We start from the raw sequence: 13,127 nt of genomic DNA on the forward strand, positions 1-13,127 counted from the left end.
TGGGGCCAGGTTATGGAGGGCTTTGTATGTCAAGAGGAGGATTTTGTACTGGATTCTCTGGGGGATGGGGAGCCAGTGAAGCTTGTAAAGGACGGGAGTGATGTGGTCACGGGTCCGGGAATGGGTGAGTAGACGGGCAGCGGAGTTCTGAATGTATTGGAGTTTATTGGTGATTTTTTAGGGTGAACCATAGAGGAGGCTATTGCAGTAGTCCAGACGGGAGGTGATGAAGGCGTGGATGAGGGTTTCTGCAGCCGTGGAGGAGAGGGATGAGCGGAGACGGGCAATGTTTTTCAGGTGAAAGAAGGCTGACTTTGTGATCTGTTTAGTGTATTTGTCGAAGGAAAGGGTTTGGTCAAAGATGACGCCAAGATTCCGGATGTGAGGGGAGGTGGATACTGGGATACCGTCGATGTTGAGGGCAAAGTTATGGGTGGATTTTGTGAGCGTTTTTGGGCCAATGATGATTATTTCAGATTTATCACAGTTAAGCTTGAGGAAGTTGATTTGAAGCCAGGATTTTATTTCAGTGATGCAGTTTGTCAGGATAGAGTGGGTGTCGGTGGAGACGAACTTGGTGGAGATGAAAAGCTGGATGTCATCGGCGAAGCAGTGGAATTGGAGACCATGACGGCGGATTAAGTGACCGAGCGGGGACAGGTAAAGGATGAAGAGGAGGGGGCCAAGAACTGAACCTTGGGGGACACCTTGGGGGAGGGGAGCAGTGGGGGATTTGCAGTTATTGATGGAGATGAACTGGCATCTGTCAAAGAGGTATGATTTAATCCAAGAGAGGGCAGTGCCGGTAACGTTAAAGGTGGATTCAAGTCAGGTGAGGAGGATAGTGTGATCGATGGTGTCAAAGGCAGCGCTGAGGTCGAGGAGGACGAGAATGTTGAGGTTGCCAGCGTCAGAGGAGAGGAGAAGGTCGTTGGTGATTTTGAGGAGAGCAGTTTCAGTACTGTGGTTGGACCGGAATCCGGATTGGAATGTTTCATACAGGTTATTGGCAGAGAGATGATGTTTGAGTTGAGTGGCTACAGCGCATTCCAAAACTTTTGACAGAAAGGGTAGGTTGGAGATGGGTCTGAAGTTGTTTAGGGTGTCAGGGTTTAGACCAGGTTTTTTTAGAATGGGGGTAACAGCAGCAATTTTGAGGGAAGGTGGGACGATGCCTGTAGACAGGGAGGAGTTTATTGTTGCAATGATAAGTGGAGAGAGAGCAGGGAGGGAGGCTTTGACAAAGCTGGAGGGGATGGGGTCAAGAGTGCAGGTGGCAGTTTTCATTCCTATGAGGAGTTCAGAGAGGTCAGTAGGGGAGATTGGGGAGAACCGAGACAGGGGATGGCAGGACAAGGGGGGGCAGGTGGTTGGAGGGGGAGCGGGTACGGCGGTGGTCAAGCTGTTGTAGATGTTGTCAATTTTGCGTTGGAAGAAAGAGAGGAAGGAGATGCAGTTGTCTACTGTGAATGACTGGGTGGTGGTGTTCAGGGGGCGGAGGAGTTTGTTTATTGTCGAGAAGAGTGCTTTTGGGTTTCCGGAGCCAGAGTGGATAATTTGAGAGTAGTAGGCAGAGCGGGCGCGGGAGAGGGCATCTTTGTAGTGTTGTAGGTGGTCCTTGTAGGCTTGGGAGTGAACTGTGAGACCCGTTTTATTGCGGAGTCTTTCAAGTTGGCGAGCACGAGTTTTCATCAGGTGGAGTTCAGGGGTAAACCAGGGAGCAGAATGGGTGAAAGAAACTGTTTTGGTTTTTACAGGCGCAAGCTGGTCAAGGCAGGAGGAGAGAGTGTGGTTGTAGTAGTCAGTGAGGTCAGAAGGGGTGTGGAGGTCAATGAAGGGAGAAGTGGACATTTTTTCAGAGAGGGTGGATGAGAATGAGGTAGGTGAAAGAGCGTTTAGCTTACGGAAGTTGATTGTGCGATAATGCCTTGGTGTTGGGGCGGGGATGTTGATGGTCAGAGTGATGGCTAAGTGGTCAGAGAGGGTGAGGTCAGAGCCATAGAGATGGTGCAAATTTAATCCAGTGGAGCAGACAAGGTCCAAAATGTGACCACGGATATGGGTAGGAAAGTCGACATGTTGAGTGAGGTTAAAGCAGGTGAGTAAATCAGTGAAGTCAGTGGTTATTGTGGAGTCAGTGGAGTCCATGTGGATATTGAAATCACCAAGGAGGAGGATTGAGGGGGAGAGGGAACATAGCTGGGTCAGAAAGTAGGAGAAGTCAGACAGGAATGATGGGTGTGGTTTGGGAGGGCGGTAGACGACAGCCATGACTGACTGCGTGCGACCAGAGAGTTTTAAAGCCAGGTGTTCAAATGATGGAGCAGATGAGATGGAGATGAGGTTGGTCTTGATGTCTTGACGGTGGATAACGGCAATTCCACCACCTCGGCCCTCCGAGCGTGGTTTATTGACGTAGGAATATCCATTGGGTGTGGTGAGGTTAAGTGTGTAGTAGTCCAGAGGTTGTTGCCAGGTTTCGGTGAGACAGAGAAAGTCCAGTTTGTTATCCAGGATGTATTCGTTCAGGATGAGGCATTTGTTGTTGAGGGACCGGGTGTTGAACAGGGTGAGCTTGATGTTGTTTTGAACAGCAGGGATGAATTCAGGTGATTTAGCCAGGGTTCGTAGGCAGGAGGTGCGATCGTGTGCGTTGCTGTGACCAGGTGCGCTGGGACGAAGAGTGAGAGTGCGCTGAGCCGACCAGAGGACGGGGATGGAGTGACCTGATTGCAAATAAACAAACTTACGACCGGAGCCACGGTGAATGTACCTGGGTCGTCGGAGGAGTCCATTTGATTTGATGGCAGAGATGCATGATGGGGTGGAGCGGGTATTGAGCAGAAGAAGCCTTGCGGCGGAGTACCTCAGAGCCATGCCAGGCAGGAGCGAAGGGACGAGTACGAGGCCAAGGTCGAGGAGGCAAAGCGGCAAACGCAGCGGCAAACGACTGCAGCCGCTAATCAAGACCACAGCGGCAAACAGCCACCGCCGCAAACAACGGGAGCGGGCCTGAGGAAACAGTGGAGGAGCCGGGCAGGCGAAGCCAGGAGCAGAGCCGGGACCGAGCAGAGGGCAGACCCAACGGTCAAAAATCCGCCACGACCACCAGAAAAGCAAACTATGTACAATGGCCCAGTGTACCAAAGTGTATCCAAAGCCCAGTGTATCCAAACTATGTACAAACTATGTACAATAATTTGCATTCTAACTTCCTTTTTGCATTCTTCATTACTTTCTATTAATTACTTAATAATTTATTCGCTTTTTTAAATAGCTCATGCTTTCATGGTGGCTTGTCAGATTAAATGCATCTGATCCCACCAGTCATATCCATTTATGGTTTTGTTGGAAGACTTTCTTGGAAGGCCAGGTGTTTTATGAGGAGGGATTTCAGGATAGCTCAGTTGTTATACCAGGCTCGCCTTCCGAGGTGACCTTTTATCAATTTGATCACATGGAGTCAAGTTAGGATTAAACTACCATCCTGCACCTAGGATCACAATGTATAGTTGGTCTGCATTTAGGTTGTTGAAATTAAATATCGCAATATCTTAATTGATGTTCCATTTAAGTTTCCTCATCTTTTCTAGGATTTTTTTTTTCTATCGTTAAATTTAAAAAAATGAAGAACTGTTTTTCCTGGTAAAGGTTAGGTGTCCACCTGTGTCGGCAAAGCAAGTAGAACAAGAAAAAGAGCAATCAGAGATTGCAAACCCTCACCAGGATGTATTTTCAGTGGTTTTTAAGGCTTTTGTGTTAAAACAAATATGGCGGCCGAACTACGTGACCGATGACGTCATCATTATTATTTTTTCTAAACTAATTTATTCCTAGATTATGCTCAAGAAATTTCATCTTGATCGGATGAAGTTTTGTACTTGTCGAATTATGACATCATAATGGAGGCATCTATGACATCATCATTAACATATTTTATTCCCCATGGAGAGTTCTTTACAATGAGCAATGTTTCAATTTTTTCTATTCAGCACTTTTGGAGATATAGAGGTGCAATCTTTTTCGGTTTTTCCAAGATGGCGGCCGAACCACGTGACCGATGATGTCATCATTATTTTTTTTCTCCACAAGTTTATGCTGACATGGCGCTCAAGAAATTTCATCTTGATTGGATGAAGTTTTGTACTTGTCGAATTATGATGTCATAATGGAGGCATCTATGACATCATCATTAAAATTTTATTCCCCATGGAGAGGTCTTTACAATGAGCCATGTTTCAATTTTTTCTATTCAGCGCTTTCCGAGATATAGAGGTGCAAAGTTTTTCGGTTTTTCCAAGATGGCGACCGAACCACGTGACCTATGACGTCATAATTATCATAAAAATATTCTTCAGGTGCAGTTGCACCTATGGTGAACATTTCCTGTCAATCGGACCAACGGACTCAAATGCAATACCTTCTCCTCTGGCAAGGGTAACTAGATATTTGCGATAACAAAGTGATTGCTAAGGGTAAGCCTTCCCCAGCCTTATTGGAGGAAAAATCAGAGGGAAATTATTCCAGTTATGATAAAAAAAGTGTTTTTTGTTAATTAGGTCACATCCGAAAAAAGTAGGTCAAGGATACTAATCAACTATCAGGTGCACAACTTCAGTGCACCTACACTATTTTGATGCAAAAACGTCTTTCTGCAATGGCAAAGTTGAGCGATGACATAAAACACGTTCTTTTTTCAGCCCTTATTTGACCTTGACCTTTAATCGGAGGGATATGATGTAAATGGAGCGCAAACTTGGTTTCCTCTAGTCTATCTAAGGAGGGCAATTTCGTTCTGATCGGCCAAACCTTAGTGGAGTTGTGGTGAAAATGACTGTTTATAATTAGGTATTGACTGTAAAATTAGGTGAAGGTCAAATAAATTACGTCAACCCTGCTTCCTTAATCGCATTATTGATGCAAAATTTAATTCCGAAAAGTCCGAGCCGGCTCCGAGATACAGCGCGGACATTGGCAATGAAAAGGGAGAAAAACCTAAATGCTGGTTAGTACTCCTTGGGGTGTAAGACTTCGACTCCCGAGATGCAACTTCTGAGAGTGCAGGAAGAAAACAACACAATAATCCTAGTATTAATTTGTAATTGGCCATTGGCTTTGATACCAATACAGATTTTTATTACTAACCCTAAATATCAAATAGTTACATATATATATCAAACAAACAGGAGCATCTCACCTCCATTAGAGCATTTGAATTGCATCAGATGTGGCAATAAATGTGAGTAGGTGCTCCCAGCTTTCCGGCTCAATGACAGACGACGCCATTTGCATTTTGCCTGTAATTCAAAGGGGAAAAGGTGGTTTTCACTGACGATGTAGTATTTCATGAAATTCTGTCAACCTGACGTTTTTATAATCCCATTTGTGCACAGGCAACTTGCTAGTTCTCTAAATGGTGGTTTAGTACTCCTGGGGGTTTAACAAACTTTGTGGTATCATGAAAAATTTGGGTCGCTAATTGAAGAAACAACCTCTACAACAGGTATAATCCTATAGGGGGAGGATTAACATTTGATGAGATCAACAGGCTGTTGATTCAGGTATGATAACAACCTGGAAAGAAAGGAGAAGGTGGAGCAAAAGAGAGTTGTCAAAAAGGAGGCATTCCCACTCCACCTGTTCCTCGACCCCTGGGCCCGTATTCATAAACGTACTTAAGTCTAAGTATAACACTTAAGTACCTCCTAAATTAGGTTTTACGAACAAGTGGTATTCAATATGCTATTTACGTAATGTATTACACTCAACTTCATGCTTATATTTGAGACACCTCCAGGGGTGTCTTAAGTGAACTTAAGTTGGCCACACACTGTATATTCTGTCCACTTTCGACCAGACAGCGAAGAAAAGGGAAAGACAGAAGGGAAGACAGAAAGGAAAATGATTTTGTAACAATAAAAAATTATTTTGCAATTAATGTAAAATCAACTACAATAGAGAAACCAACTGAATAAAAATGGCATAACAGAAGATTGAAACCATTCTCACCTGTTTCAGCAAGTTCTTTTCTGTACGCGCGGCGCGGTATTAATCCTTCATAACTGAGCACATGTTCTGCCATTTTTTCTGGTAGTCCTTGTCACTCCTTACCACGGTAGGATTTCTTCTATTCATGGCCTCGGTTATCTTAACCCATGCGTCATGCTTCTTTCTGTTCGAAACGGCGGCAGAAAACTTCGATACGATGACACCAATATGCTTTTCATACTCTTCGCACAGCCGAAATTTTTCAGCATCAGTGAAATTTTTCTTTCGCTTCGTAGATGTAGTGTTCCCTGCCATGATGAAGGGTGGAAAGAATGCCTAAGGTCTTCCTAGCGACTTACAACAGCATTAAATAATAGCATTTGGTTTTGAACCCAGTTATGTAGTCCCGTCCTTATGTCATGGCACTCAGCCAAACCACAGAAACTGACACAATCGTGCAAGAAATGTGATCATTAACCCTAGCAACGGCCAGTCAAAACTGTTAGGTGTTATGCCTATATTTAGGTGTCACACTGAGTGAGGTGTAACACTTAAGATCATTTATGAATACCGACATAAGTCTTAGTCCGAGGTAAGTGTCACACTTGGAGTTTAAGTGCACTTAACATAAGAACGTTTATGAATACGGGCCCTGGCCCCCACTGATGATTCGCTCCCACCTTATATCAACGGTCACCACTATCCTCTCTCCATCTTTTTCTCTGACAAAGGTTTAACACTCAAAATGTCAGCTTCCCACTGCGGTTAGGACACCTCAATCAACGTCCTAGTGATCTCATCCATTGTTTTCTTAGTTTGACAAACTCAGGATATTTTATTTATTTATATACTTGCTCGACTATAATCGTTCCTTTTCCCTCCATCAAGGATGCTTATAGAGATTTAGCGAAATACAAGCCAATCGGCTGGTTTCCTTCCCTTTTTCCCATACTCCAATCAAATGTTCCAAAAAATGTCAGACATCCTGTATTTTCTATTGTGCGTTTTGTTGTCAGCGGTTCCATGAAGATGTGACATTCCATTGCGTGTGTATATTGTACTGTCTAAGTCATAGTCATAGTCATAGTCATAAGGGTTTTTTTTAAAGTCAGTGATGTGAAACTACGAAGCAAATCAGGGCTGAGCTCGGAAGTGCAGGCCCCATCTCCTGCTGAATGTGGTCACATTCGTTATGTTCCCCCCGTTTGTCAGAGCATTTTTTGGTGAATTGAATCCACGCTGTTTGGCTTTTCCTCGTGCGTGCCGGAACACCAGCACAAGGTCCTTTACCCCTCGTGGAAATGCGTGACACTTCCATTTTTCTCTTAAGCGATTCAGAAAATTGTTGAATTTTATTTCTTATTCAAGCGTTGAGTCGTTCTCTCAGTGATTCCATGAACAGCAAAGCTAACAAGCCATTCCTTGAGGAATTGTATCCAAATTATCAGTGGGTGATAATGTGTAGTAGTGGGGCAGTTTTATATCTTTCACAAACTGCATCTAGGCAGGAAGTTTTTATATATTTATTTATTTATTTATTTGTATACAGGATCGAGGCTCATGAAAGAGTTAACATTTATCACAAAAAAAAAAAACAGACACAAAGTATATAATAAGGGGAGCAGTAGACAAGACGGGGAGAGAAGGGGAAGCACACAAACACAACATTTGAGAGCAGGGACATCGGGAGATCTGTGGGAGGGAGAGGGCTTGGGGGGAGGAGGCGTGGGAAGGGGGGCAGCGGGGTGGGAGAAGTATAAAACACAAGGACACTGCAAGGACTTCCAGGAAAGAAGTTGGTATTTTTAAAAAATGGATCTGGGGTGAAATTAGCGGGGGTAGAAAAGATCAAGGTTTTGGATGGGGGAAGATAAGAGATGGTGGTGAATTTGAATAAGTTGCATTTTATCTTTAATGTCTTCTTTATTGGATACTTTTCCAAAATCTCTAACTGTGTTGTTTGGCAGGCGTCCCTTGCTGGTCAGGATAGTTGCAGCAACTGACGATATTGCACACGGGTTCACCATTCCAGTTAAGATGTCACATTTGGATATATATTTAATGCATTTGGTCGCTTCTGTGAAAACGACATCAAGAGATCGTAGGATTGCATATAGTAGTTTCACCGAAAGGACAGACCATCACAAGGGAATCATTTGAGGATGTCAGTATTTCATTCAAATGAATAACAGCTTCACCTTCATGCAAGCCGGGTGTGGTCCTGTTAAGATCAAGATTCACTAAGATCTTAGGGACCTGAGCCATGATGATCTGAGCCATGATCTGATCTGATCCATGATCTGATCCATGATCTGATCATGATCCTGAGCCATGATCACCATGATCTTAGGTAAGATCAAGATTCAAGACTGGCTTGAGATCTTAGGGTCCTGAGTTTGAGCCCCTGTCAGTCGTTGAGACGAACACCAGATGGGTTGACTCAACCTGTCATCCTTATGAAGGCAGAAAAATGAGCACCAGCTTTTTGGTGATGGGGTGCACGATCAACGGCGCAGCCACACCCCCAGAAAATGATGCAACCAGCAGCCGCAAGCAGCACACGAACCACCACCACCTTCATGTATTATTTAACAAACACACGTGGCAAGCTATAAATTAATTTTCAGTTGTTTTATTGCTAATTTTCAGTAATTTCAGAATTAATTTTGAATTTAGAATGGCCCAGTTCAACAACGTGTAACATCATTTGGTCAATTAATCAATGACAGGATGTGATGTAATCATGAACCGCCATTCCTCAGTACCTCCGTCCCTAATGTCGGTTTAGAAATAATCACAGAACCTACGACATGTTCTCTACATCCCGTTTGAGTGGGTTTGTACTCAGAAGTCATGCTTCAGCCTGATATTTGTCTTTATCAAAAATGCAGCAAAAAGCTGTACCAAGTTGCATCTATTGCTGTTTTAGAAATGTATGTGCCTTTCTTCTACAATGTGGGCCCTATGACAGGCTCCCTGTACCAGCTACCTGTGGCAGAGCGAGGATGGGCCTCAAGGAGCCGAATGGCCTCCTTGTCTCTGCGGAGAGAAGGAGAACGCCAGTGCTTTCTTTTCACCAAACACCTCCTCATATGCACCCGCAGCTCTGGGGGAAAGCTCCATCTCATAAAGGCAAGAGTGAACGAAGTGATCTCACAGAAAAATGAGATGGCTAAGGAAGTGAAATGGAAAAGTGCGTTTGGTTTAATCTAATGAGTAGAGTTTGAGGGGAGAGCATTGCATGGCAGTGAGAATAGATGGCCAGCTTGGATGTGTGAATCTAGCAAACAACTGATCGCTGCCATCTCAGGTCATTCCCCACCCACAACCATGATCTTTTCTACCCCTTTACTCCACAACAAACCCATCTCTTTCCGGGTTTACGGTTATTCCTTCCACTTCGATGATTAAGGATTTGGGGCTGCGTCCATCTTTTTTTTACTCCCTGTGTCCTCTCTTTTTTCCTCGTTCTTCCCTACATCCTTTATTTCTCCATGTCTCTCTCTACTTTCTCCCTCAATCCTGTTGTTGGTGTGTGGCCCTCTCATTTACTGTTTTTCTTTTCACTCTGTTAGGTCTAGATCCTCCACTAGCCTCGACACCTGTATACCAAACTCCCGCACCCTGAAAAATAGTAGGAATGGTGTGGGATAGCTCCAGATGGGATTTGATTGGGTCAGATACTTCAGATGAAATTTGTTGGTGCTACTTTTCTGATGTAAGGTCTGATGGGATGGTGATGTTGGATGATCAGATATAATTTGGATGTTGAATGATTAGGCTTTGTTGGTTCATAGCACAAACAGTTCATAGCACGTCGTAACGGAATTGTTCCTGATTCAATATCCTGTAAATGGCAGTACATCATGTGATGGCATCTTTGCAATCACTATTGGATTTTGCAGACAGGTGGAGTGCTGCCTCTGATCAACTGTACCCTCATTGAAGACACTGAAATATGTGAAGATGAAGGTGAGATTTCTTGAAGCATCTTGCACCCACTGCATGGTTGGTTTTACACATGCCTGCATTCATAATTGACACGATGTGATTTTTGGCCGAAAAGTAAAAAGTCCACAAAGCTGTGGCCTGTTCCTGTGCATACCGTGGTCAGGCTTTGCTTGGCACATGAAGCTGGTGGGACAAGGTGTCCAATAACTGTTAGATCCAAGATAAATCAAATTAGTTTATCAACCTTCATCATGCTGAGCTGTCAGCAAGTGGAAAATTTGATTTTCAATTTAACTGTAATTGACAGCCAATGGCATGCAAATTGATAATCTTGTGCCATATTCAGCCCACTGTTTCTTTGAGATCCAAGTCAGAGTTTAATCTCCTTTATGAATGTGATCATGGTCTTAATGGGTGATTTGGGTTGAATGCAGGTCATGGGGGTGGAACAACGGTAGGAGATTGAGATTGGGGAGGTGCGTGTGAGGAGTGATAGGGGTTTTCAGGTGTATATTGTAGGAGTTGAGGCAGGTTAGGGAGAATTAAGAAGTCGGTATGATGGGAGGATTTATCATAGTGGTCATATGATCGGATACTATTGAATATAGATTAGGATACCTCAAGGGCACTGCACTGTCATTTACCAACCCTATTCATCCAGCTTTCCATTCTTGCCTTCAATGCTTTCCTAGGATATTGACTTTCATTAATGCTAGTCGGATTTAAAAAAAAAAAAAAAAAAATATATAGATGGATGTTCGGACAAGGCTAAACCAGCCTCGAGAGATTCGCCACCAGAGACTGCTCTCTGACACGAGGCCAATGCGGCGATGCAAGCGCAGGCTTCGCTATGATTGCGGTGTTTGCTCTTGGTAAAGGAAAACACTCACTCATAGAGATGCCTTCTACTCAGCAGAGATTTGAATGTGTTACAAAACTCGGGAACAACTGAGCTCATTGTAATTAGAAACTACATTGCTGTGAAAAGGTATTTTGGGGTTTCTGTTTTGTTTTGTTTTCTGCAAAAAATATCTGTTACCTCTGAATGGTTGTTTGGAGTAGGTATCTTGTGATAATATTGTTACAGACGCGGCTTAGATGTTATTTACCGAGCGGTTTGGTATGACCACGTCTGCACAAGTTACCCGATTATACCCGAACGTTGACTAATCGCGCTACGCTAGATCAATGAAGGAAAAGACACACGGCTGGGATTAAAATGACACGACACCAGGGATACGGTTCTCAAGACCTCCGGAGGAGATTATATTCGTTCGGAAGGTTAGATTACAACTACAAGAGGGACAGCATAGTAAGGTGGGCACTTAAACACACTCTTATATTAACCCCAACAGACGACAGATAAACGGGACAAAAGGCTGACTCACACGGGGATTGATGGCAAGGAAAGGCAGGTATTCGATGGCCAGCACAAGGTGCACCTTGTGCTCAGGGACAGGATAGCGCGGCCCAAAAGATGCAGGAGGTCTCTCGGCGCTCGGAGGTGGCTCTCTTGTCTTCTCAAGGCTCAAGCTCGGGGCGCATCTGATCTCACATCCGGTAAGTCGCTGCGTATATCCGGCGGGGAGTGACACGCCCTCGGCTCGTTAGCTCCGCCCCAGATTGAATCGGCTCGTTGCTTCTCATTGGGTGCATGCGGGGGGGGTTACCGGCTCCGCCCTTGACGAGGGGCTGACAGGGAGCCCCTTCGTGGTAACCCCGTGGAGCGCATGGTCATGGCGGCTAACCGAGCTGGTGGGAGGACGCACACTCCCCCCGCGCGCCGTGGTTGTAGTTGTTGTTGTAGCTGTAGTTGTTGTTGTTGTTGTTTGGGGAAGAAGATGGAAGGAGGTATGGGAAGGTCCTAAACTCACTACTGGTGCCATATAATCACATTCTGGTGCAACGAAGAGTCAGAATTAATAGAAAGGAGTCCTTAACTGACATAGACTAAGAATAACTAGCAAGATGTCCGAAAGTTGTCTACGTGAGATGCGGTGGACCTGGGCACGACATTTAATGGGGGAAAAAGGGGAAGGTCGGTTCTACAGAGTGTTGTTTACAGACAATGGGACTAGGGGATGGGGGATTGGGGATAGTTGGGGAGTATTGGGGAAATAGGGGAATATTTACAAGCGGATATGGAGGCCAAATTCCATATTCGCAACATTGCACCCTTCTCTACCCTCGGGGCGTCCCGACCCGATAAATTTTTACCTACCTTAGTGTGGCACGCAATGTAGTTCCCTCTACTATTAACTCTACCCTGAGTGCGACAGTTTTACAGATATTCACAAATGAGTAAATATGTCCCCCTGCGACGTTGCACCCTTCTCCTCACAGAAACACACCCACAGGATAACCGAATCCGGAAAGAATCCTCAAACTAAACATACAGCCGGTAGGGAGCATTATTTACACAAGACTACGCTGATATTTACACTACGATCCAGGACCTGTTTTTGGAGGGACACATGCAGATGTTATGCATAGAGAGAGCACGCATGCCAGCATCGATACACCAACCCACGAGTGCTCTGTGGCCTACGGCCTTTAATAATGTGCAGAGCACCCCTTCCAAGCATCAAGCACCACCCCATCACACAGTGAGCACCATCCGGTGCACCAATAAAGTGTTTATGAATCATTGTGTGGTGTCGCAGCCGGCCGATGTTCTGCCGCTGGTCTTGCCTTCGTGTGGTGCACTTGGCCTTCTTGCCTCTTTCAAAAAATAAAGAAAGGCGCCAACCGCGTCCATTTCTATATTGTGGCCTTCAGTGGTGTCAACTAAAAGTGGTTCACCTGCATGGCATAGGTGCCACGTTGACCCATAGGTCCATCCACGGGTGGTGCTTGGCCGCAAAAGAGCTGCGGTCCATGGTGGGTGGCCACAAACATTGCGGTCCATATGGTGTATCGATCCAGGCAGCAAACAGCGAAAGTGCAGGCCCACAACTGCGAAGCCAGCACCTCTCTCTCCTCTCTCTCTACCCCAAAGCCAGATCCTCGGAGGTGGGAGACAAAAGAAAAGACAAGTGAGTAAGGTGGTAAGGGCGCAAAAGTGCACGCAATATAAGATGATGCACACTGGGGGCACATGGGAACCAGGTGAGACAGGTACGTTCCTATCGTACGCCCCCCCCCCCCCCCCCCACCAGGTAACCTACATGGCCCCTCCCTTACCCCTT

At 45.0% G+C, this 13,127-nt stretch overlaps 1 protein-coding gene across 1 annotated transcript in view; it reads left to right on the plus strand.

Moving 5' to 3' along the window:
* LOC137421520 (ras-specific guanine nucleotide-releasing factor 2) overlaps positions 1–13,127 on the plus strand; it is a 139,154-nt gene that overhangs the window by 57,446 nt on the left and 68,581 nt on the right. Inside the window, exons 10-11 of the mRNA XM_078771347.1 lie at positions 8,960–9,120; positions 9,894–9,960. Coding sequence (XP_078627473.1) covers positions 8,960–9,120; positions 9,894–9,960 — 228 coding nt within the window. The remainder of the gene's footprint in view (positions 1–8,959; positions 9,121–9,893; positions 9,961–13,127) is intronic.

This window comes from Myxine glutinosa, chromosome 2 (genome assembly GCF_964187855.1).
Source record: "Myxine glutinosa chromosome 2, kmMyxGlut1.1, whole genome shotgun sequence".
Classification (NCBI taxonomy): domain Eukaryota; kingdom Metazoa; phylum Chordata; class Myxini; order Myxiniformes; family Myxinidae; genus Myxine; species Myxine glutinosa.